The following is a 25,883-nucleotide window of genomic DNA, read 5'->3' as shown; positions in this document are numbered from 1 at the left end:
GTTGAAAAAACAGTCTGCCCTCATACTGGGGTTAATTACCAGGTCTATTGGAAGTAAAAGAGAAGATGCTCAACAATTTGATTTTTTCTCTCTCTAGCAACAGTTTAAGCAACAAGCATGTGAAAATTGCTTCAATGGAAAAAATATATATCAGATTGACTTGAAGGCTGGGTTGATTAATGCCTAAATAACCACATTTGGAATCTGACATTAAGAAACACAAATAATTTCCTGAAATGCCTTTTTACGTTAATGAAAAATGAAGACCTGACTGTAGTTACAGGACAAAACCTGGTGCTTAAGATTTCCAGTAAAAAGAGAAAAATTATACTTTCTCCATTTAGTCCTACATCCCAGGGACTCAGTTTGTCCAGTTAACTGGCTTCTTTTCCTCATTATCAATGGGACACCTAGATTCACCTGCCACCACAGTGGTCTCCACAAGATGCTTCCCTCTCCTCCTGTTAAGTATGGTTTTAACAGGAAGTCTCAGGCCAAAGAGACTCTGACGACTGAGATACAGGGAATGAGTGAGAATTTAGAGGTTTGTTAGCCCCAAGATCTTTTTGCTTTAACAACTTTAATGCAGTATAACTGACGTGCAGTAAGCTGCATATATTTAAAGGGTACAATTTGATACCTTTTGACATCTCTATGCACCCATGAAACCACACCACAATCAAGATAATGAACATATATCATCCATAACTGTGCCCCTTGTCTCTTCCTGTATCCTCCTCGTCAAGCTACCATTGATTTGCTTTTGTCACTACAGATTAATTTGGATTTACTAGAAATGTATATAAATGGAATCATAAGTATGTACGCTTTTTTTGGTCTGCTTTTTTTCATTAAGCATAAATATTGGAGAAGTATCCATGTTGTTGGGTTATCAGTAGTAAATTCCTTTCTGTAGCTAAGCAGTGGTCCATTGTATGGAAATACCACAATTTGTTTACTCATCCATCTGTGGATGGACATTGGGTTGCTTCTAGATTTTTGGTTATTAAATGTAACGTTGCTATGAACAGTTATGTTCAGGTTTTGTATGGGCATAAGCCTTCATGTCTCTTTTGTAACTGCCTAGGAATGGAATGCAGAATCATATGGTAGGTAGGTATGTTTAATTCTTTAAGAAATGGTCGAATTGTTTTCTCAAACAATGGCATAATTTTGTATTTCCACCAGCAATTTTAGAAAGTTCCAGTTCCTCCATATCCTTGCAACACTTGGGGTAGTCAGTTTTTAAATTTTAGCCATCAAAACAGTTATATAGTAGTATCTCATTGTGATTTTAATTTGCATTTCCTAATGATAAATGAAATCAAGTATCTTTTCGTGTGCTTATTCTCCATCTGCAAATCTTTGGTGGAATTAGTACAAATATTTTTCCCATTTAAAACATAGGTTGATTGGTTTTTATTTATTGAGTTTTGAGAATTCTTTATATATTCTGGATACAAGTCTTTTAGCAGATATATGATTTGCAATTGTTTTTTTTCTACTCTGTGATTTGTCTTTTCATTTTCTTAAGTGATTTTTGAAGAATAAAAATGTTAATTTTGACAAATTCTAATTTATCAGTTCTTTTATGGCTCATACTTTTGGTGTTAAATCTATGATATCCTTGCCTAACAACCTAAGATCACAAAAATTTCTTTCTATGTCTTCTTCTAGAAGTCTTATATAGTATTAGGTCTTACATTTAAGTCTGATCCCTTTTGAATTAATTTTTATATTGATGCTAGAATCAAAATTAATTTTTTTTTCATCTGGAAATCCAATTGTCTGGTACCATTTGTTGAAAAGAGTATTTATTCTTTCTCTACCTATTGCTTGTGCATCTTTGTCAAAAATCAGTTGTCCACATTGATTGATCTTTTTTTGTTTTGTTTTGGTTTTGCTCTTTTTTGGGGGGTTGGGTGGTGGTGATTAGGTTTACTTATTTATTTTTAATGGAGGTACTAGGGATTGATCCCAGGAGCTAGTGCATGCGTAAGCATGCTCTCTACCCCTGAGCTATACCCTCCTCCCCAGTTGTCCACATATATGTGTAGAACTATTTCTGGACTCCCCATTCTGTTCCATTGATCTGTTTGTCTGTCTTTACACCAATTATCACACTGTCTTGACTACTACAGCTTTATAATAAAATTAGTGCTAGTTTTCCAATTTTGTTCCTTTTCAAAGTTGTTTTGGCTATTTTAGATCCTTTGCATTTCCATGTGAATTTCAGGATTAGCTTGTCAATTTCTACAAAACAGCATCCTAAGAGTTCTATTGTGATTACATTGAATCTTTAGATCAATTTGGGGGGACTGACATTTTAACAATATTGAGTCTTCTGATCCATGAACAACATGTATTTCTTGATTTAATTGTCTAATTTCTTTTAATAATGTTTTATAGTTTTCAGTGTCCAAGTCTTTAACACATTTTGTTATATTTCATGTTTTTTGATGCTGTCATAAATGACAGTGATTTTTAAATTTCAATTTTTCCAATGGTTTATTGTTAGTATTAAGTTTTGAATATTGAGCATGTATTCTACAGACTTGCTAAACCCATTAATTCTAGTAGCTTTTTCTTTTTTTGTAGGTTCTATAGACAATCATGTTACTTGTGAATAAAGAAAGTTTTACTTCTTTTCTATGTGGATATCTATTATTATTATTATTATTATTATTATTATTATTATTATTATTATTATTATTATTTTCTTGCCTTACTTATTGCATGGCCACAACCTTTAGTATAATATTGAATAGAAGTGGTGAAGCAGAAATCTATGTCTTGTTCCTGATCTTAGGGGGAAGGCATTCAGTCTTTCACTATTAAGTATGGTGTTAGCTGTAGGGTTTGTTTGTTTTTTTTAATAGATACTATTAGTTCGAGAAAGTTTCCTTCTGTTCTTGGTTTCTGAGAATTTTCATAAGGAATGGATGTTATATTTTGTCAGGTGCTTTTTCTGCATCTATTGAGATGCCCATATGTTTTTCTTTTTTTTTTTAGTTCCTTAATATGGTAAATCAACCTGATTGATTTCAAATGTGAAACCAACTGTGCATTCCTGGAATAAACCGCATTTGACCAAGGCATATTATCTTTTAAACATATTGTTGAATTTGATTTGCTAAAATTTTGTTTAGAAAATTTGAATCTGTGATTATCAGGGGTCTTGGTCTATAGTTTTCTTTTCCTGTCTTTGTCAGACTAGGGTAATGCTGTCCTCAAAGCTTGAGTTGGGAAATATTCCCTTTGCTTAAATTTTCTGAAAGAGTTTTTGTAGAACTGCCATTGTTTCTTCCTTAAATATCTGGTAGAATTCACCAGTGAAGTCACCTGGGCCTGAAGGTTTTCAGTGTGGAACTATTTTAACTACAATTTCAATTTCCTTAATAGACATAGGCCTATTCAAGTTACGCATTTCTTCTTTAGTGAATGTAGTAGTTTGTATTGTTCAAGGAAGTTGTCCTAAATTTTTATTTTTCTTTATGCAGAACTGTTCATAATATTCCCTTATGGTCCTTTTTAATATCTGAAGACTCTGCAGTGATGTCATCTTTCTCATTCCTAATACTGATAATTTGTGTCTCTTCTTTGATCAGTCTGCCTAGAGGTTTATCAATTTTATTGATCTTTTCAAAGAACAGCTTTTGGTTTCATTAGTTTTCTTTATTATTGGCCACAAAATTTTGGGGGCCTAAAGGCAAGTCTGCTTCAAATAAATTTAGCCTTATTGTATTACAGAGAATTGGGGAATGACAGGCATCTCAGCCTATAAATTAATTCTATATGAGCATTTCCCAAATTATGCTGATGAACAGAGTTTTAGGCCTCTTTCAGTCATCATCTGGATTCTGTTGTTCAAAATAATTATTTATTTATTTTGATGAAGATAAAAAAACAGATTTAAAATACTAAGACTAAGCTCGATGAGGCTTTTTGGTTTTGTTTTCCATTACGGAATAAAACCTGCCAATTTCACTTATTTATAAGAAGAGAATCTGAAATGGAATTTGGAGAAATATGAATTTATAGGGTCTTATTTTTTGCCCATATGCCATTAAGTACTTTGTAAAATTTAAAGGCCCATAAAAACAAGCTATGACTCAAATCCCAGGAAAGAAACATTTTGGGAGTAAAATATAGTAAGTTAAAATTGGATTCTGCTTTCAGGAGTTACAAATATTAAGCTATAAGAGACCCTATATTTAATGGTATCAAAATGTTAAAACCTGTGGTTATGTTAGACACACGCTAGAAAAATAGGTAATACTAGTTTTTGTTATTTCACAGGTTAATATTTAACAAGTATTAATTGTGCACCTTCTACTGTGCCAATTAACTTCACAAGATTTTTAATTTTTCTGATACATATAAATATAAAGAAAGTGAAGCACAGAGAGGTTTAATAATTTGTTAAAGATTAAAAATTAGTAAGTGAGACATATGCAAACTCAGACTTATTTTATGGGCTCAAATACTAAGAGCTTTAATGCAAAATTGCTGTTATAAAACAGCTTGGAGGATGTCAATTTTTGCCAGTTTTCAGCTGATTGGGAAACAGGCAGACACCAGAAACTCTTATATATACCATGAATCCATTAACTGCAGGTATTTTGCCAATATTAATGGATAAATTTTAGAGTAACCAACCTGTGTGAGGGCAGCTTAGCTCCTCACACATGTGCTCACAGGAAAAGCTCCTATCTTCAAAAGGCAAATAGCTTTTCTCTTGGGAAAAGGACCTAGCATAGTGCTAGCATACGGTAACTGTGAGGAGAATCATATTACAAAACCAGACCAGAGTGAGTCAATTTACAATCTGAATAAACTTCAAAGGCCAAGTTATAACTGTTACTTGTTTTTCTCAAAGTAGGAAATAATTTAAAAGTTCTAAGATGCCCTCTAAGATTTACTCTAATGCTGAAATAAAGGAGATGCTTTCTTATATGTCATGTTTTCATTCATATTACACATATTTTTTCCCTCAGTATTATATTTTAAAAAGAAACTTTAGCTAAAACATTTTTTTTTTTGTATTTTGGATGTCTTCCTTTTGAATTTGGTTCAACTATTTTAAGAAAAGGAAGCATCCTGTAATGATATCATTTGAGCTAAGCCAATTTCTTTTAGAAGCAACAAAAAATCTGCCAGATGTTGCTATTATGAAACAGTGATCTAGCATTTATTAATTCATCTGACACCTGGATATACTGGCGTAAACAATGGCTTTTTATATGATGAGGCATTTCTAATTTAAGATTAGTGCTTCATCTGTTTTCTTTGTAACTCTATTAGTACTAATGGGCAAGTCCAGGCATAGTTCCATGGACTGCCTTTTGGCATTCAGCATGTTAGAAATGGTTAATAAGCAGGGAACACATTCCACTTGGGGAAATTTTGCTTGCTGCTGCATAATTTTGTACTTTTTTTTTTTTTTTTTTTTAATGTTGTTGGGCCTGGCTCTGTTTTGTGCCCCTAAGAGACTAAGGACAGCACTAATTTGAACTGTCTGGCAAAAGCCAGAGTCATGTAAAGCATTAGTGTTCACTTGAAAGGTATTCCAAGAAGGCATTTTCTAATGCCTATAACCAGTATGTAGGAGATGATGAAACACTACCTTATAATTAAGTCAGCAAGAATCAGAAGCATTATTTGTTAACTGTAGTCTTCTGTTTTTGAATGAATAAACAATCCCTTTTTCAGCACAAAATAATTTGCTTCACCAAAACTGATACCTATCATATAGTCCAGCATCCTTCAAATACCACAATTAATGTCATATGCTCACTTTGCTATGACTTGTCTGCACTCAGGTTATTATGTGTGAGGGTATCAAGTCAAAGGGTTCAGGCAAATTAAAAAAAATTTATGTTTTAACTAATTTTTAATGGAGTATAACCAGATTTGAAATCATACTAAAGGGGTCTTTAGACCCTGACTAATACTATTTTCTACAGTTTGTGAAGCATTCACCTACAAATAATTGCTTTTATTAAAAGTCAACTTTTCAATTTCAGAACTGGTTCAGATAGAACATTTGAATTTTACCTTCTTATTTAAAATAAAAACAGTTGCAGAAATTAAACATATTCCCCAATTTGCTTTATATAACTTAACATTACATAGTTTTAGCATCTATTGTAATGTATTCTAAAGGTTACAGGAATGTAACTCATACTTCATTTTAGCTTATGTTAAATTGCTTTGTTTATATCACTAAAGAGGTGATTGAAGAACACAGGTTACTTTCCAACATTCTAGACTACTCACACTTCCACCCACCTCATTCCACCCTAACAATAAAATATAAGCATTGTATTCCAAGGAATTATTATACTTGGGAAACAACAACGTTCCCATCTGTGAGGACAGTATGTCTTATATGAGAACCTCCCATTTCCTACTGATTGTGAGTGGATTCTATAGCTGACTCTTAATATTTAGGTATGCAGAATTCTTCAAGTTGAACATTTAACCCATTTAATAGTGCATTTAACTTAAGTCAAATTTAGTCATACAAATTCAGCCCCCAGCAACTCTCCCTCAATTAAAGGAAAGGAATTTTAAAAGGTACAAAAACCAAAACAGAGGTGGGGAAAAAGGGAGGGGAGACAGTAGCAGGCCAAGAAAATTCAGAAAGATGGAAAATAGAAAGAAGAATAGCAGTAAATGACAGAAGATGAGAAGCTCCACTGGAATGCCTGTGGATGAAAATTATTTAAGAAACTAACAGTTTGCCCTGTAAACCCAGAAAGGCTCAGCACTCAGAGGTCCAAATGTTATACAGGTGTGAAATGGGAGCTAAAAATGAGAACTAGTTATAAGTCTAGAGAGGCAGTGATGAGACTTCAAGGGTCTTTTCCTACCCCATGAAGTCATGTGATTACCTTCTTGCAAGCACGAGATTAGAGGTTTATTCTCTGGAAAAACCAAACTTGATAAGCTCTGGACTTGAGAATACCAGGCACAACTGGGTTACTGATGAGACTGACAACAGTACAGAAAAAGTAAAAATCTGCACACTTGACTGGGATCTCCCTGGACCCACTTCCTGCCCTGCTTCCAGAAAGCAGACAGCCAGGCTTATAAGTACTCTCTGGGCACTACACTGAAACATTTTTCTCTAGAGAAACTAGAAAGCTGCTGCTTTCTTTCTTTTCTTCCTCCTTTTTTTTTTCCCCCACAACTCCAGTTTACTGAGAAGTTGGACTTACTAATAGAAAAAAAAATTTCCAGTTCACTGAAGTATAATTTACATATACTACAGTTCCCCTATTTTAAGCATACAGGTTGATTCGTTTTGGTCACTGGTCATTTGGTTCTATGTTTGTGTAACCACCACCACAATCAGGATACAGAACAGTTCCCTGTCCTAAAGTGAATGCTTGTGCCCCTTTGTAGTCGATCCCCTCCCTGACCACCGGTACCAGGCAAACACTGATCTGTTTTCTATCCTTATAGTTTTCCCTTCTGTAGAGTTTCCTATAAGTGAAATCATATAGTATGTAGTCTGTAGTCTTTTTTACTTGGCTTTTCCCTCATTTTTACTGAGAAATAACTGGCATATATCACTGTATAAGTTTAACAGGTATAGCACGATGGTTTAATTTATATATGTTGTGAAATGATTCCACAACAGGTTTAGTTAACATCTACCATCTCATATAAAGTAAAAAACAAAAAAATTTTCTCCTTAAGATGAAATTGATCTGGCTTTTTTCACTAGTCATGATTTTAAGACTCATCCATGTTGTGTATATTAATATCTCATTCCTTTTGCTTGCTGAGTAGTATTCCATCACATACATATACCAGAATTTATCTGTTCACCAGCTGATGAACATTTGGCTTATTTTTCATGCTACTTCTTTATAGCTACACCCATGCCCTCCCCCCCACTATCTCCAAGCCCTGGCAACCAATATTCTCTCTATATATAATCTTGTCATTTTGAGAATGTTATATAAACGGAACCATACAGTATGCAACCATTTGAGACTGCTTTTTTTTCACTCAACATTATGCTCTTGAAAACCATTCAAACTGTGATGTGTGTCAGGAGTTCATCCCTTTTCATTGCTGAGTAGTGTTCCATGGCATGGATGCACTAGTTTGTTTAGCCGTTCACCTGTTTTAGGAAGTTTTGTCCCTTCCAACCTCCAGCTTTTGGCTATTATAAATAAATAATTCTTTTATATTTGAACTGAGTTTCTTATAAACAGCATATAGTTACATCATGTTATACTTATATCATTTCCATTTAACATAATCATTGATATGTTAGGGCTGAAGTCTTGTCATTTCGTTTTTTGTTTTCCATTTGTTGTATTTCTTTTGTTTGTTTTCTTTTTCCTGCCTTCTGTGGGCTACTTGAACATTTTTTTGAATTCCATTTTATCTATAGTGTTTTTGACTTTATCTCTTTATACAGCTTTTTTAGCAGTTGTTCTACATATTCTAGATGTTCTACATATCTTGTTACAGTTGACTGGTGTTAACATTTTGTCAGTTTCAGTGAAGTGTAGAAACCTTACTTCACTTTACATCCCTTCCTGCTCCTCCATTTATAATAGAATTGTCTTAACTGTTTCCTCTACGTATATTGAGAACATCAAACAGTGTTACAGTTTTTGCTTCAACCATCAAATGTAATTTAGAAACCTCAAGAGAAGAAAAGCCTATTGTGTTTACTCATATTTCACTTTGAGTTGTTCTTTTTTCCTTCCTGATATCCTAATCCTTCTTTTCTCATTATTTTCTGCTTGAAGAATTTCCTTTAGCCACTTAGGTCTTTGATCCATTTCAGGTAAATTTTCATGAATGATGTGAGGGTTCATACTTTTCTAAACAGGTGTCCAGTTATTCAATACCATTTGTTGAAAAGTTTCCGTCCCCATACCTGGGTTTTATAATTGTTTTCTGTGGGGGAAGTTGTCTTTAGAGTCTTAATCTCTCATTTGTGAAAGCAGCAGTCAAACTTACTCATTTTAAACTTTATTTTGCCCTTTGAAATCTGAGGATGTTACCTCAACATGTTATATAAAAGAGAAACAGTTACAAACTTTCATTTCAGCCAAAAAAATTGTAAGTTAATTTCAGGATAAAAATATATAGATATTTTCAAATGCCTATGGATGATATCCTAAAATGTTCAGCAAAGCAGTTTGTTACACAAATGACCTATTCTCAGTTTAATTCTTATGAAAAAAAAAAAAAGTCTACACAGGTTCAATTTCATTCTTATTAGAGAAAGTTTACATGGGTTAGTCTACCTGCCATTCCTCTCTCTGTATTTATGCCTCAGAGTCAGATTTAGATGGGAGATGTGACTCTCATATTTTCCCCTTAGGTCTCTGTTCCTATGTGTTTGTGTTCTTTACGTGTGAACATCACATTATGATGATTGTGATTTTAATATTTATAGATCCATTTTTATACAAAGACACTAAAAGAAAATCAACTACTTTATCTAGTATTCAGCTGAATAAACAGTGATATTATCTCAACACAGGGGTAAAAACTGGATGAGTGTACTTACTGAGACAACACAGGCATCCAGGGAGGAAACTTAAGAACCTTTCAAGTGAAATTTTGACATTATTATATTCACATTAGATATAAGGGAGAGTAATTCTTTAAGAAATGTGGAGCCACTGAAAGTTGTTGTTTGTCTGCTTTAAAGATTTTTGTGAAAGAGAATAATAGCATTGTATCTGAGCTTTCAGAGGATTATATTATCAATTCGACTTAGAATATCCTAGATGGTCTCCGTGAAAGGTGCCGAGGGCTTGAACAAGGCTGAACAAGGTGGTCAAATTTTCATTTACTGAATTGTTGTACATATTTATTGAGAGTCTGCTACATTCTAGAGACTGAAATTCTAATTGTGTTAGAGATTAGGGATATGAAGACTAATACGACATAGACCCTGCTCCCAAGAATTCTCAGACTAAGTAGAAGGCAACGGACATGTACAAAAAGGTATGTTCTAGTGCATAGAAGCTACCAAAGAAGTGTGTACATGGTTCATTAAGAATACAAATGAAGGGATCAGGAAAAGGTTCAACGATTACTTAGAAAGAATCATGAAATAAAAGAGTGCTGAGGACAGTGCCTCGCCCATAGGAGGCTGTCAATAAGCAGTAGTAATGGTTGTTAGTAGTAGTGGTATACAGGCACAGAGGCAGGAAGCAGCCTGGTGCATCTGGTTAGCGGAACAAGACTGCACAAGGTAAGAAGTGCTCTCATGAAGGACGTGTATGCTTTCACCCATCCAGATGTGAGAGAAGATGCCTGCTTCTCTCCTTTGGTCTCAGTTACAATGGGCTCTAAACTTCTCCCTCATCTATTTTTCAAAAGGAGTCTGAATAAAAAGGCTAATATTCAAACAAGAAGCAAGTATATCATTTGCTGCAAAAAGTTTAAAAGTAAAATCTCAACCTTGTGACCAGCTTCTCCAGACACTGCTCAAATCAACTGAAATTATTCAAAAGGCTTTTCTTTAAGAGGCTGACTGGAGCAATCAAAAACATAACCACCAGTGTGTGTATGTGGGGGATGGGGTCGAGGTGGGGGGTGACAGAAAAATCACTGCTAATGGGTGTGGAGTCTGTTTTGGGGGCGATAAGATGTTCTGAATTTGTTTGTGGTAACTGCACAACTCTGTGAGTAAATTAAAAACTATTCAATTATATACTTAAAATAGATTTTTAAAAAATTATGAAATGAGTTGATAAAGCTCATCAAGTGACTAATAGAATAAAAAACAAAACAAAATATAACCATACATCAACTTGGTCTCTTCAGAAGCCCTGGTTCTAAATACTGGTTCCTAAAAAATTTCCACCTTTCCTTTCAATAGATACCTGAGGCCAATGTTTTTCAAAGAGTCTCACTGTTCTGTCAAATATGTTTGACAGGCCAGAACCCATTCATTGTTGCGTAGGTGAAACAAGGCTGAAAGTGTCAACCTTGCTTTTCCTCTGGTGCCAATGCTTCAGATGCAATCCTAGTGCCATCCAATTCTCAAGTCCAATCTTGACCAAGGCCTGAGACGAGGGTAGCATTCACTCCCTGCTCCCACTGGGCTTGACTGGATTACACAACTGGGTTTCTGTCTGGTCTCTTGATTAGCCCTGATTAGGTCACCCAGGAACACGGAGCCCTTGTTCTCAACCTCAGAGGCTTGCCTGGTCGGGCCCGGACTCTCTCTAGGGGTCAGGCTCTACCTCTTATACTCTCAGGCACAAGCTACGGTCCTCCCCAAATGGGAAAACTGTCTGCTGGATTTCAGGCCCTGCCATCACCTGGAGATTTCTGAGGTTCTATCCTAGATCAAACATTCTTGGAGAAGAAGACCAAGTTTGTTCCTCTTTTTAACAGATGGTAATTTAGAGTGCTGGCCACCTTACTTGGGGGCCAGCTCAATAGTCAGCTCAACTGTCCTAGTTTCAGAAACCAACTAGTTCTTTCTCTTGTCCAATTCCAGGAAGCTACTGCTGAGATTTCAGTAAGTCTTATGTCTGAGTCCATCAGAGTTGTGACATGAAGGTACCTGGCACAGCACTGCAATGCTCAATAAATGCTAGTTCTTTTCTTTACCTTGTGGTGAGTTGATTCAAGCTTGCTCAACTTACCTGGTGTACACAGTCTAAGAACTGTAGGAAGACTGGAGTGAAACCACTGCCCTGACAGCTGAGGATCAAGCTGCTCCGCTGACTGAATTTATGACCAAAAGAGAGCCATTCTTTTTCCACCAGCATCCGGAAGCCTTCAAGTGTCCTATAAAAGGGATCACTGAGTAACTGAACCAGGGAGGTCACCTAGGGCACAAGCAGGTTGGAGACATCATTACTTTCAGTCCTGAAAAATTCCTGCTGCTAAGACAAAGCACTTGCTTTTAATGACAGCTAATTCACAAGCAAAGTTACCTGGATGACAAATTTGTTCACTAACTGCTCCAGGACAGCTAACTGAATTAATTGTACAAACTTTCCAGTAAAAACTTAGACTCAGATTCATCTTGGCTATGTATTTTCTTTTAGGGAATTAAGAATTGAATCCTTACCCGGCCAGTTTGCTGATGATGGTCTCCTTCTAGGTTAATTAATAAGGCCAGAGGATCAGTTCAAACCTAGTCTACTCTTGGGCAGATGGAGATTAACATTCTACTGTAGTTTATACTTATACTTTTCCTTTCTGCTCTGGAGGTGAGTAAAGGAAGGGCTTACAGAGAACCAGGGAAACGACTGACAAAACACAGGAAGGATGGGCCATGTCCTACACTGCTAGTCATGCTCGCATTATGTGTCTGTGATGAGGAGCCTTATGCCCTAAGCCAGAGCTTCGGGCTACGTGGGGCCTAGAAACTCATGGCACAGAGCTTTCTGATGGGCACCAGGTGGTGCTGAACATAGGACTTCCCCTATCCATAAACATATTAGTCATTATACAATAGATTCATTCATCTGCAGAACTTTAAAATAACTAAATTAAAATACAAACATAAAATTAAATATCTGAAAACACGTTTTAATAATTTACTTGTGCAGTGATGTCCCAGCCTTCTTCCAAACACACCAAAACTGAGGAACCATTCTCAAGTACTTCTGATACAACCACAGCCAGTTGCAATATCCTGTGCAGCTAAGAGATAGGAAAGGAGGCCACAATTAGACAAAGTGCTTTCTGAGCACCAAGAGCAGACAGACTTGTTATCAATCTTAGATAAATAAGTTAGGAATAACATCTTTGGACAAAAGAACCACATAGGTTTTAAATACTTAAAGTTCTTTGTCAAAATCAGATTAAACAATGACACATTTTAAAAGTAGACGTATTTTAAAACAATGTGTTTACGTGACACATAATGAAATAAACTGACCTTACTTACATGATGCTCCTCAGAGTAGAAAAGAGACTGAGGTTCTAAGTGGTCCCTCACAACAGCTACTAGATTTAAATTTTGTTCTTCTGAGATGTAGTAAGTTCTATTTCAGACGGCTGCACAACTTCTTGAATATACCAAAAAGTACTGAATTGTTCATTTTAAAAGTATTTGTCTGTACTGTATATTAAATGGGAAGAAAACTTACATTTGTGCTCAGCTTTTTAAGCGAAGCCAATTGACTCAAAGTCCCTAATGAACAATTAGGGTGTGAGCAGAGGATATATAGATTTCAAAACTAAATATGTAACATTCTGGTTTTTAAAAAAATTTAAGCATTACTTGACATAATTTTTAGAATGAATCCAACTCTGAACTAAAACAAAACAAAACAAAACACCCCACCCTCATATTTTAAACAGAGCGAGGCTATTTTAAATGCAGTAACAAGGCACATGTCCTCTCCAGCAATAGGACGCTCCTCACTCACTGTTCCTATAACACAGCTATTACCAGGCCTGAATTCTCTTGGACTTAGCATTTGCTCTACATTAACTTTTAAATTGCCAGTATCCCAAGTGGGCAACGTTTTCCATTGTTTTCAGTCACTAACTTCTGACATGGATCCACTTTGAAGTGAGGAGCAGAAAACAGAATACCAGAAACACAGATGGATAAGTTGGGTGGTGGGAACACCTTGGGACTGGGGCTCACAGCTTAAGGACAGAAGGGAATATTGATCAGCTCCTTCCATGGTACTCAAAGTATCCTGAATTAACATAGCTTGATACTGATTTAGAGCTAACTGTATATGTGGATGTTTTCTTAGAGAATAGTCACTGCCCTGGGTACTCACATCATTTCCTGGCTTTTTTATTTTTTTGCCTTTTAGTCCAATATACTGTGGGAAGCAACCCTCTGTCCTCCTCAAGAGAGGCAGGAGGTTTGGAGGTAGAGGGGCAGAAAACCCCTGCAGGGGAGAGGGAATAATGGGCACAGCCTCAGAGGCCTAAAGACAAGGCTGAAGGCTGTATTACAGAGAGGCAGTTGGCCAGATGTGTGCATCAGTGTCTAAAACATGCGTGTCATAAATACCTTTCTTTCTGTGGTCTGGAAGAAATATGGGTTATGTGTGCTAGCATACCTACTTCTCCTTAATTTCTCCATAGGAGTTCAATTAAAAACATTCCAACCTTGACTTAGCTGAAGGAAGGATATGTGGTTTTTCCTAAACCTTAGGTAGGCTTCAGGGTACGTGGGCTGGTTTGGGGGTGAATCTAAAATCTAGAGACAAGGAACAGGCAGAGACAAATAGAAAACAAGGAAGTAAGAGAAAATGGCTCCTGGAAAAACCTAGAAATCACATTCTGTCCTGATCCTCACTCTGTTGACAACAGAGCTGAAGGACTGTAACTATGTGTTGATTAAATCTGTTGTATATAAAAAAGTTCCCATCTAAAAATAATAATCTCCTCCTTAGCATCCTAAGGAGGAGACTAAGTTTTCAACAGCAGAGAGAGAAAACCCAGGGATGAAGACTTCTATGCCCTCATCTCCTGTATCACATGGTTTCCTAGAACTGAAAGGCCTTTATAGGGAGCACACAGTAAGGGGAGAACATCAGGTAGTGGGGAAACAGTATTCTCTTCCTCAAATATCAATTCTGTATATCCACTTGGGCCTCTCTTTCCTTGAGTTGTAAGACAGGCTGCTCCAGACGTTACCTGTGGGAACCACTCAGAGTCTCCCAGGGCTCTCAGGAAGGTCACTTCTGAGTCAGTAGGGATGGTGCTTGGGACACAAGCCCTCATCAGCTTTTTAAAACTGGCTTTCACTTGTCGGATGTCATGAAATTCAACAGGAACAAACTCACAATTTAAAGCAAATTCTAACTTGAAGTTCTGTGGATGAAAATGCAGAAAATTAGGCAGATGAAATGCTGAAGGTAAAAGAGCAATGTTTTCAACAGGGCAATGCTTAATAATACACAGCTAGCTGAGGCCAAGGAGCTGCTGGGGTTTCAATGGGTCAAGAAAATCAACCTTGTGTGGCCAACGTGTCAGTATTGTTAGAGCCATCTGGTAAGGTCTAGTAGTTTGATTTGGCATGTGTCATTCTGAACTAGACGAAACCACTAGTAGGCTGGAACCTGACGGAGCTTATCACACCAAATATAAGCCACCTATAAGGCCATGAACCTGCCAGTCTAAAGAGGAACCAATGGCACACAGACAGCATGATTAATCCAAAACTGTAACTAAGTCTCCCCAAGATGTGCATTATAATTACAAGGTAACACACTGTTGAGGTTCTGGAGTTCTACAAATTAAAGTTTACAGACACAGATATTTGTTTCTTATTATGCAAGAAAACACAGTCGTCGTAAAAATGAAAAAAAAAAAAAGTAGTGATAAACATTGAGAAGGAAGTAAAAATCACTATATTACTGCCCTAACACTACTAATATTGTAGTTGTTCTTCTAAAGCCAGTAATAAAAAATCATATACAGTAAAATGTAAAAGCCTTTGTTGATTTCTAGCTTTTGGGCAGTATGTTTTTACTCAATATGATACATGTTATCAATCTGTATTCAAGTACTTTTATCATTTATATTTTTAATCCATATGGAATTTATTCTATGTGAGCTTGCATCTGTAAGAATGCTACACTGATGGCTCATTGGACATCTTATTTTGATAATCTAGTTGCCTACTTCTAAAGAAGATTTAAAAGTTCTCTAACTTCTTATGCCAAAAAATGAATCAATTTTCTCATATTCTTTTCACTTTCTTCACATTCTGCCCAAATTCCTCTACTGGGCCATCTGCTTTTCTGAGAGTAAAACTGCTTTTTGGAGACTTCCTGTACAACAATGTGAATATACTTAGCACTACTGAACTGTACAGGTTAAGATGGTAAAATTTATGTTTATTTGTATTTTACTGTGATTAAAAAAAACTGCTGCCAAAGACTTGTATTTAGGGTCCATTTAATGTTTTATATTGGTTACACTTTTTAAAAGGCCCAGAAAAGTTTTAAAATAAAAATTAAAGCAAAACTCACAAGGTTTTGTTTTGTTTTTTTTAAAGCATTTCCAATATATATTAAGAAAAAAAAGTTTCTTTGTCTTAGTAATTCCACTTTTAGGAAGGTACCCTAAGGAAATAATCTAAAATGTAGACCAAAAAACAAACCCTCGTGGATTTCATCTCAATTAAAAAAAAATTTAAAAAACTATATGCTTGAACATGTGACTACAATTTTGCATACAAAAGATAAAATGAAACATCCAACAATATGGAAAGTTATATAGTTATTAAAGTAATTATGAAGTCTATTAAACAACATGGAAACATGTTATGGCTTGAGATAGAGAACTTAGCACTATGAGAACATGAGTTCTTTTCTATTAGCTTTAAAAAAAAACTTGTAATAGGTAAAAGTTAGTTTACTTTTCAGGGAAACTAGGTTCCTTTCCACGTCTTAATTGTACTTAGCTAGGTGAACCTACCTTATAAACCAGGAGTTAATCAACCATAGTGCTGAGACACAGTTAGGTAACAAGGAATTTGTTACTAAGTATAAGGTATTAAAGTATGTGAATTTAAAAAGGTAAATAAGATCAATTCCACATTATTTAGAACAAGTCACTCTCACTTACTTGCTTTCCCATGTTTCCTTTGTTGGGGAAAAAGGTGTGGAGCTGCAACTGAGCAGCACTGTGCTGGCTAGAATGTGGCACGTATCAGACAGCTACGGACCCACACTCCTCAGACACAGGTGAGTTAACAGAAAGTATAACTTGAATGGAAGATAAAAAATCTTAATAAGTACTGTGCCAGGATGATGAAATTTTGTTTTTAAAATATATTATTATTGATGAAAGAAAGAAAGAGAAAAGAAAAAGAGAAAGAAGGGAGGGAGGGAAGGAGGAAGGGTCCCAAGTGGTCAGTCTTTCTTACTCACAGACTCATGATCACACAGCTTATCTCAGGACTGATGGGCAAAGGGGATGGCAGAAGTGAGCATTCAGGAGGCAAATCTCGGGGAGTGACTCAGAGCTTGGACACGTGGGGTGCTGAAGTGTGGAAAGTCTGTGCTCTGGGAAAGACACTGGTGCCAAGGAGGCTGTGCAGGCAACCCTGCGCTGCTGTTAAAAAATGTCCTATTTCCTGGACATAAAATTATCTGCTGTAACAGAAGACACGTGTGCATATTTGAAAACTGAGCGTTACCCAGCAGTTCCGTTCCCTCTACCCTAGAGGTTGGTGACTAAATGACAGCAGCAGTCCAGGCGGTGGGAGAAGAGCTAGCAGATCAGCCTGCCACAGAAGAGCCCACTCAGTCACTGGCATCTCGAGGACCAAGTGTGTGGGCTCCTGCTCACTGCTTCCACTCCACAGTTCAGCTGAAGGTCTGTCTAGATTGTCCAGTGCTCACTGCAGCACTGAACTAAACTTTAGGGGATTTCTGAATTAACAAATACTTTTATTTCCCACACACTTGTTAGTAGTAATGAAATTTATTTTGTAATGTGTAACTACTGTAAAAACTAGTTAAACCCCGAGGAATTATTGTTGCTTTTGGAGATAGAGACTATCTTAACAATTCTGGGGACCTCAGCATAGTGAAGCTCTTTAGCATAATAATTTAAAAGTAAGAATAAAGTTGACTAGCAGCTAATATTTAGAATTTTCTGACATGTCTTAGGACATGTGTCTCTGTATATACAGTCTTGAGGAATTTAAAAAAATGTAACTTAGGAAATACAGCCTTGGCCCTCCTTTGCCTCCAGATGCAATGTCATACTCTTTCCACTCTTCTTCCTTGCTGTAGCTTTATCAATAGGTTTACACGAACAAAACCATCTGTTTTGCGATTGGCACAGATTCCTATGGAAGCTGAACTAAGACAGTAGAAAGACACAGCACGAATAAGCCTCGTTTCTTTTTTTTTTAATGAATACTTCCTAATATTCCTGATGTTCATGCTGATTTTCTAAATGATTATGAATAAGTACTTATTTTCATGGCTAATAAATATGCAGGTGTATATGTATATCTCTCTCTCTCTACATAAGTGGATGTAGACATACATATATACATAGATACATGAGCTACTTTTTTGAGATTGGTTATTAACTCCAGGTTAAGAATCCATGCTACAAAACCCCCAAATTTCTAGGAATGCTGGTTTATGAAATAAGTTTTATAAATTGCTTTCGTGTATCCATGAAGTTTCTAAGTAAAAAAAATAAATCTTACCCTTAGCTGCGACTTTTCACCAAATATATAAAGGGCCGCTTGGCGTTTCAAGAGCTGGTTTTGCAGATAAGTGCTGTTACTGAAGGAAGTCGAGTGATCCTTGCCTGCCAGCCGAGCACCAACATCAATGAAGGATGTTGGAGAGCTGATCAGGCGAGTGCTAGAGCGGAGACTTGCCCAGACACCTTCACAAAAGTCAAAATAAGTTGAGTTGAGATAACCTGATGTGAGAATGCCACCGAACAGGGGGAAGGATGCATGCTCTGTAGGTAGTTTTAGAGGTAATAGCAAGTTAATTCATCTACGTAATCATGGATCATATGGCCATTTGTCACTTTCGCACCATGTAAGCATTATTCATTATAGCAATTCAACAATCATTTGGCTCAGAGGGACCTAAGAAATCACCCAAGTCAATTCTATTTTTGTATACTGATGTAAACTCATAAGTAAATACTGAGATCATAAATAGAAAGAGTGCACTGACACTAGGAAAAAAAAAATGTGGGCAGGAGGCAATAATGAAGCCGAGGAAGGAGACCATGGATTACATTTCTCAGGGCTTCAAGAAAGAAGTAAGGAACATTCTTCTGCTTAGTCAGTCAATTCAACAAGAAATCTAGATTAAGAAAAAAATTAGAACTTTACTAAACCCACTAACATCTGAGGCTAGATTTAGAATTAGTATTTGTGTATCTTGCCAAAATGATATAATTTTAAACCAGTAAAGATTATATTGTTGTCTTTTTCCCCTAGTGTCCAGGGAAAATAGTGAGAAATTATAAATTTAGTAATGTGCATTTCACTGAATCTTAAGAGGCTTTATTTAAAAGTTACAGTCAGAAGCAGATGCCTTTTAAGGGAAAGGCCAACAAACTAAGCTACTGGAAGAATCATGTAAGCTGAGCTTAATTATATTAATTAGAAAAACCAAGGATTTCTATATACAGGTGAGACTATCAAATATTAAATATCCAAACACAAAGGCATTTATTAGATCCCAAATTGGACTGATCCTGTAGCACCTTCAAAACAAAAGAGCCCTTTATAAACGCTCATAAACTGTGGCGTTCAGGCCGGTGATGGGGTCCCAGGGTACAGAACACTGCCACTGCTTTTCCCTAAAGTGGGTTCTCTAGATTTGGAAAGGCTCTTTGAGAAGCTTTAATCTTTGCCAAATGTTAAATCAAGCCATGTTTCTAGGTGACCAGAAGTCACCATGATAACGTCACATCTGCTTCTCTCTTTACAAGCATCTACAGATAGGGTCAGGAGACCAGTTCTCAAGAAAAGGTTTTACAGGTAATTTTTGCTTAACATGGATTAATCTTTCTATTATAACCTATGAGTCTTCTTAGATATTATGGCAAGTTTTAATTTTTTTTTGTAAATGGAATCACAGAGAAAATCCAGAATGTGGATGAGAATAAAGAATATAATTTGACAAACAAATGTGAGAAAGTCATTTGTAACACATATGCTTTCATATGAAGATGGTTAAAAAGAGTGACACATCAGGACAGATAATACAGTACCTTGATTATGGACTCTTCCCTTAGCTGAAGATTTGGGGTTTGACTGAGTAAAACATTTATCTCTGTACTCATGCACTGGTAAGTAAGATTAAAGACAGAAGGAGGAATGAAATGTATATAGCAGCAAACATCAGAACAAATTGAGTAAGAGAAGAATAGGTTAATTTTTAAAATTAAGTTAACAATAGGGGAAAAGGTAAATAAAAGCAGATTTGGTTAACAAATAAAAAGCTGCACAGTCATACACAAAAAAATGAACTGAGTGCCTCTTAAATGAAACTTCAGCACTTGTTTATAAGTATCAGCACAATGAAATGGACAGCACAGCAGAGAGTGCCACTAAAAAATTATACCAAATGGAATAAGCTTTTGAAGGTTCTCATCTACTGAGAAACAAATTTTTATAATCAAATTAAGGAATCTGGGGAGGGGGTAAATGTTAGGAATACATTGGCCCTAGTATTTGAGGAGGCTGATTGGCAAATACTACGTGTAGTACAACACGTTTGTTCTTTGAGTAAGGTCATGAATCAGGAATGAAGCTCCAACAACCATTTGGAATAACTAAGGGCATGTTTTTGCAGTAGAGCATTAAGCATTGCCACACTCTTCTTTTTTCTCTTTTCATTTGGAAATTCCATTTATTTTCCATAAGCAGATAGTTACGAGCAACAAAAATTTATGACCCTGTGACAATACCCAATGCCACTAAAAATACAGCTTGTGATGATCGACGTAATGACTTCTCCTCAAATCCCTACTTGCACCAAAATGATAGGCAGTATCAAAGATAATACTTTTGTAATTTGAGTAATATTGTTTTTTTCTGACAGAAACAAAGTGCTTCGTGACTATGGCAAACTTCACTTGGTAACAACAAAAATGGCGAACAGTAAATTACAGTTATATTCTTCCCCAAGCAAAGGAACTGCTTTTAAGTCACTTGGGGAAAACGATTCTGTATTTATTCGGGATTGAAATTAATATTGAGCTATATATTTCAAAACTGCATACAATATGATATAATTGACAAAAGAAAAGAAAAATCATCAGAAGTGATTATTCATTTCTGCCTCACTCCTTAGAAAGCAGGAAATGGAAGGGCATTGATGGCCTTAGTGGCCAAAGAAAGTCAGAAAGCAAGGGAAATCAGAGGTGCTGGCCAGTTGTACATGGAGAGCTACTGCAAGACACAGCAAAGACCTGGGACGGCATGAGAGAGGCACAAGGCCTCCTGTGTGCTAGCTGACGGCTCTCCTTTGTGCCAAGGTTTTGAGCTTTCCTATTGGAATATGGGACACTAAATGCTTATAGTGAAGCCTGAGTGGTTGGTTCCTGATTCTGAGATACTGTTCCCCAAACATATCACTTTCTGATGCTAATCCCTCAGCCTGGAATGACCTCTCCCGTTTCTTTACTTGACAAAGTCCTTATTCCCCAAGATCCAGGAACAATGTAAACTCCTCTGAAAAGCATTCCAGACTGACCCTATAGTTGTAGAGAGCTCTATTTGAACTCTGATCCCACTGCATTGCGATTATTCTACCGGATTATGTGCTCCAAAGGGCAGGGACCTAATCATATTTAGTCTTGTTTCCATGCTGAGAGCCTGATATGTGGGTACTGCAAACATTTGTTGATTATTTTCTTTTTGAAAATTGATACATGTGAGCTGTTGTGGTTCTCTACTGTATCTTCAACTCAATTTGCCCTGAAAGAATGAAAAGGATATTAAATTTAAAAAACTTTAGCATTTCTCCAAACAGAGCCTCATTAATGAAAAACTTCCGAGTGTTTATCACTGAGCAGAAAATCAGCAATGAAAAAATGGCCTATACTGATATGGGTCCAGCACAGGGCTTTGAGAAATGTAATTCCATCTGGCAGTCACGTTAACCAAAGGCATAATACAACCGCATTGGTAGTGAGGTCTACTTAGCTTCCTGAGTGATTCCTAGGTGTCAAATACTTGACCTAGGCATGTAACACTGACCTGGAGTTGTGTTTTTCCAAACTGCAGGGTCCTCCTTAGTGGTTTGTGAAATCATTTTAGTAGGTCAAATCAGTACTTTTAAAAAAGTGAAACAGATTAGAACTGAAAATACTATGTGCACTGCATGTGGTATAGATGAATACTGTTTCACAGAACTTTTGTTTTAGTCTATATACATTTTGCACTGTGACTTAGTACTGCTTGAATTGTGATATAAAATGGATACGTATGTATACAAATAGATATAAAATGTATTTCTCACTGTGAACCATGATCAAAAACTTTGAAAGTTACTGGTCTAAACCTAAGGCGTATTCTATCTACCTGCTTGCCTTCGGCCAATGAGGTGCAACCTGGCTTAAGATAGCTTAAATGCAAATGGAGGCATCCCCCTCCCGTTTCAGGGAAGTATTAAGCAACAATAATAATGAAACTAACATTTACTGAGCTCCTATTAATAAGCCAATTACTAAGTTAAGTACTTTACACACATTATTTTGTTTATTCCTTGTAACTACTCTAAAGCTAGAATACTATTTATTATCTCCATTTCACAGATGAGAACACTGGGAATTAAGAGGTTTCCTAAATTTCTTAATATCACACATTAACTGGTGGGGCTACAGTTTGAATCTGAATGTAACTGAACCAAACTCCTAGTGTCTTGTCACCAAAGCAATCACATAACACTGGATCTGTCCAGCAGGGTCTGGCTAAGGGGACTGTTTCACAGAAGTGATGTAGTTTATCCCACCCATGGGAATGCAGTTTTGTTCAGAGCATGAATGTTTCCTAAGCACTGGTGTTGTTCCCTCTGTTCTGTTCAGACCAAACAGATAAGAGAAGGAAAAGAGATGCTTGGGTTGGATGTGGGGACAGGGTGTTGTACTTATCAATGTGACCTTATGCCTACCCAGTGCATGAGGTACAAGCTGTATTCAGTGAATGCTGCACTGAAATGGACTGGACTAATCTTAGTCCCAGTTATGCTGTTATTTGCTAAGTGATACTGGTTAAGTCACTTTATCTCTTAAGGCTTCTTACAATACCTGTCCTGGAGGTTATTTCAAGGATAAAACAACATTGTAGAGGAACTGAAAGGGCTACAGAAATGTAAAGGATGAAAAATTAAAAAGCGGCCTCCATGTGGCTGCTTCTCAAATATACCCAGCTATTACAGTTTTATATTTAAAGAGGAGATTTTCTCATGGCATTTTTCTACTCAGCAAGATAATTTATCAAAGTTGCAAGTATTCGTATTTTCCCTATGGGCTCAAAAACTATTGTAATTTTAAATGAAAAGCAATGTGGTTTATTCATATCGTCACTTTTTCTTAACTGGTTCTTGCTTCAAAAAGGTTTCTTCCCCAGCCTTAGGAATGCCTCAACATAGCATGCTCAGTGCTAAGTGACGGTTCTGACAGAAAAAGGGTGAATGTCAATCCAAACCTGGGCTCATCAGAATGGGAAAGGCACACAGTGGAAATAACATGAGAAAGAAGCCAGGAACTAAGATTCTATAACAATAAAAGATATGGAAAAACAGTGAAAACACACGGAAGAGAAAAAGGAGGTCAGGGGGAAGATTTCAAGATAGAAGGCTCTTCCCATATAGGGTGAATGAGGAGCTAGCTGCTAGAGAAGTGGTACCTAGCTCTCTGGAAGAATGAAGAGACCCTGTACTTGACGGTGCGTAAAGGAAATGAACTAACTGAAGGGTGTGCAAGTGTCTATACATAGTCTTGCCCTGCCATGTTCATGTTAGTAGGGAACATTCTGAGATTTCCCTAACTTGCTTGCCCAAGTCCATTGCTGCTAGTCCATGTGAGGGAGAATGATGCTACTGGAAGAGACAAAAGGAAGCAGCTCTAGAGATTACAGGAGAAGTTGAAGGTGCCAGGAAACAGTTGAATCTCATCTTCCAATTAATTACTGGGACCATGGAAGATTTGGAGGCTTTGGGAGTGAAGAATTAAGAGATGGAGTGAAATAACAAGATTCACATTTCTGGATCCTAGCTTGAGATACCAGAATGAAGGGGACCTGGTTAGAGCAAAAAACTATCATAAGGAAACACACTGTTTACAGTAATTTACAGGAGAAAATATTTGGAAAGGTGTCAGAAATAAAAAATTATGACCTCATTATTCATAGAAAGAGTCAGAAACAAACTAAATAGGAGATTTTAACTGAAGATGTAAATATAGCCTTCCAGGTACCTTTGAGACGAGCAAAAAATGGACTCATGACTAAAATGTAGCCACTAGTGGAGATCCTCTTGTATCAAAAAGCCATGAGTCTGACACCAATATAAAAAAAGAGAAGATAATGTAGTTGAAACAGATTGGTGAAGATCCACGAGCTTTAGGTACCAACACAGAAGGAGAAACAGTTTTGTACCTAAAATTTATATTACAAGTCACCTGGCTAAATGGAGGAATAATGGATTGTTGACGAAGTTTACAAAGGCAAACCTCAAGAGCAGGGTAGGGGTGGGAGGGCTTCCACTAATCAGACATCTGCCAGAAGTTGCATTCTACTAAAAGTTAAAGGGAAAAATTGCTGACAAGTCTACTAAGATAAGCTTTCAGATGGCAAATGAAGCAATAAGAACTGAAACCTTGAACCAAATTCTGAAAGGAGTTCTTGGCAACAGAAATACCAAAAACCTTAGCAGAAAGTCATTTTTAGTTCAAATTCACCAAAAAAGAAATGATGAGAAGAATATAGTTTGTATCTTAAACTTTAAAACAATAGAATTTTAGAAATTCAGAAAAAGCTATATATGACTGTTAACAGGTTGAACTGTGTCCTCCCCAAATTCTTAGGTTGCAGTCCTAAACCCCAGTCCCTCAGAATGTGACCTCATTTGGAAACAAGGACGTTGCAGATGTAATTAGTTAATATAAGGTCATACTGCAGTGGGGTGGGCCCCTAATTCAGCCCAACTGGTGTCCTTATAAAAGGGGAAATTTGGAGACAGACACACAGGGAAAACGTCAGGTAAAGAAGAAGGCAGAGATTTGGCTGATGCTTCTACAAGCTGAGGGAGGCCAAAGATTGCCAACAAACCACCAGAAGCTGGGGAAAGGCATGAAACAGATTATTCCTCATAGCCCTCAGAAGGAACCAGCCCCGACAACCTCTTGATTTTGGACTTTTAGCCTCTGTGCAACAACAGTTCTTTAAGCCACGCAGCTTGTGACACTTTGTTACAGTAGCCCTAGCAAACTAATACAGTGACCTTCAGGCCTAATTAGGAAGTTGACTGAAGAAGGTTGAGAGCTCTTAGGAATTTCTCCAGTTACAGCAAGTTCTGATGAGATAGGAAAAAAAAGTATCGAAAGAATCAATACATCTGCCAGGAGACGTGCACAGTAATCTTGATTTTCAAAAGAGAAAAAAGTGAATTTTGTAAAATAGAGTCGTTATGTTGATTCTGAACCATTCTCTCTTATTCCTCAAACCAGCATTTCAGAGAACAGGAGTGAAAATAACAGGCACTGGAGGCACGGCCTTTGAGTCTGGGATCACACCTCCCTAGCTTTTCAGGCCTCTGTGTGCAGTCTTTCTACCCTGCAAACCTGAAGCACCATGGAAGTGCTGCCAAGGCTGAGCCACCATTTACACATTTAGCTCCCCTCCCCTCCCAGTGCTTCTAAACAAATCAGTATGTAAGATTTCAGCAATTGTTATACCTCTTGTTCCATGAGACTAAACTCATCTGTCACCAAGCTAGTAATAAATTTGATCATTCATTTAGAAAAGATAATTAAAAACAAATTTAACCATAATTAGTTGATTTAAAGTATCACTATCTAGAAAAAAGGTTTTTGCTTTTAAGGTTGTATCAGTGCTCAGTTATAAAATCAATCTTACTAACCTCCTCGAGCAAAGCTATTGGATGGGTTTACATCCAAATGTCCTGGCACTACCTGCTTAAGCACAGTGGACATTCTTGAAGTCCTCCTTTCAGTCCCTAAAGTCAGCCAAAAAGAAGAACAAAAACCATGTTGTTCGGGTTAACATTACTCAAATGACAAAAAGTTATCTTCACGTGTAGCATGTCTAATTGCTGCCAAACACTGTACTTTTTAAGTACCCAAAGCTTTAATAGAGATAACAAGGCACTGTTACTATTTCCTCAGAGATACACACATTTGCAAGATTACAGAGAGTTAGGTTTGGCAAGTGC

The 25,883-nt window shown here is 36.7% G+C and overlaps 1 protein-coding gene across 4 annotated transcripts in view; it reads right to left on the bottom strand.

The window, feature by feature from the left end:
* SBF2 (SET binding factor 2) overlaps nucleotides 1-25,883 on the bottom strand; it is a 382,691-nt gene that overhangs the window by 16,541 nt on the left and 340,267 nt on the right. For 2 of the 4 annotated variants that reach the window (XM_032489038.1, XM_032489035.1), the window contains exons 29-33: nucleotides 25,572-25,667; nucleotides 18,161-18,345; nucleotides 14,620-14,796; nucleotides 12,553-12,654; nucleotides 11,646-11,831 (exon numbers count right to left, since the gene is read on the bottom strand). In XM_032489038.1, coding sequence (XP_032344929.1) covers nucleotides 11,646-11,831; nucleotides 12,553-12,654; nucleotides 14,620-14,796; nucleotides 18,161-18,345; nucleotides 25,572-25,667 — 746 coding nt within the window. The remainder of the gene's footprint in view (nucleotides 1-11,645; nucleotides 11,832-12,552; nucleotides 12,655-14,619; nucleotides 14,797-18,160; nucleotides 18,346-25,571; nucleotides 25,668-25,883) is intronic. The other 2 variants (XM_032489037.1, XM_032489036.1) reach the window with 1 other exon arrangement.

Source organism: Camelus ferus, chromosome 10, assembly GCF_009834535.1.
Source record: "Camelus ferus isolate YT-003-E chromosome 10, BCGSAC_Cfer_1.0, whole genome shotgun sequence".
Lineage (NCBI taxonomy): Eukaryota > Metazoa > Chordata > Mammalia > Artiodactyla > Camelidae > Camelus > Camelus ferus.
This window is presented reverse-complemented; position numbering and strand designations above follow the sequence as displayed.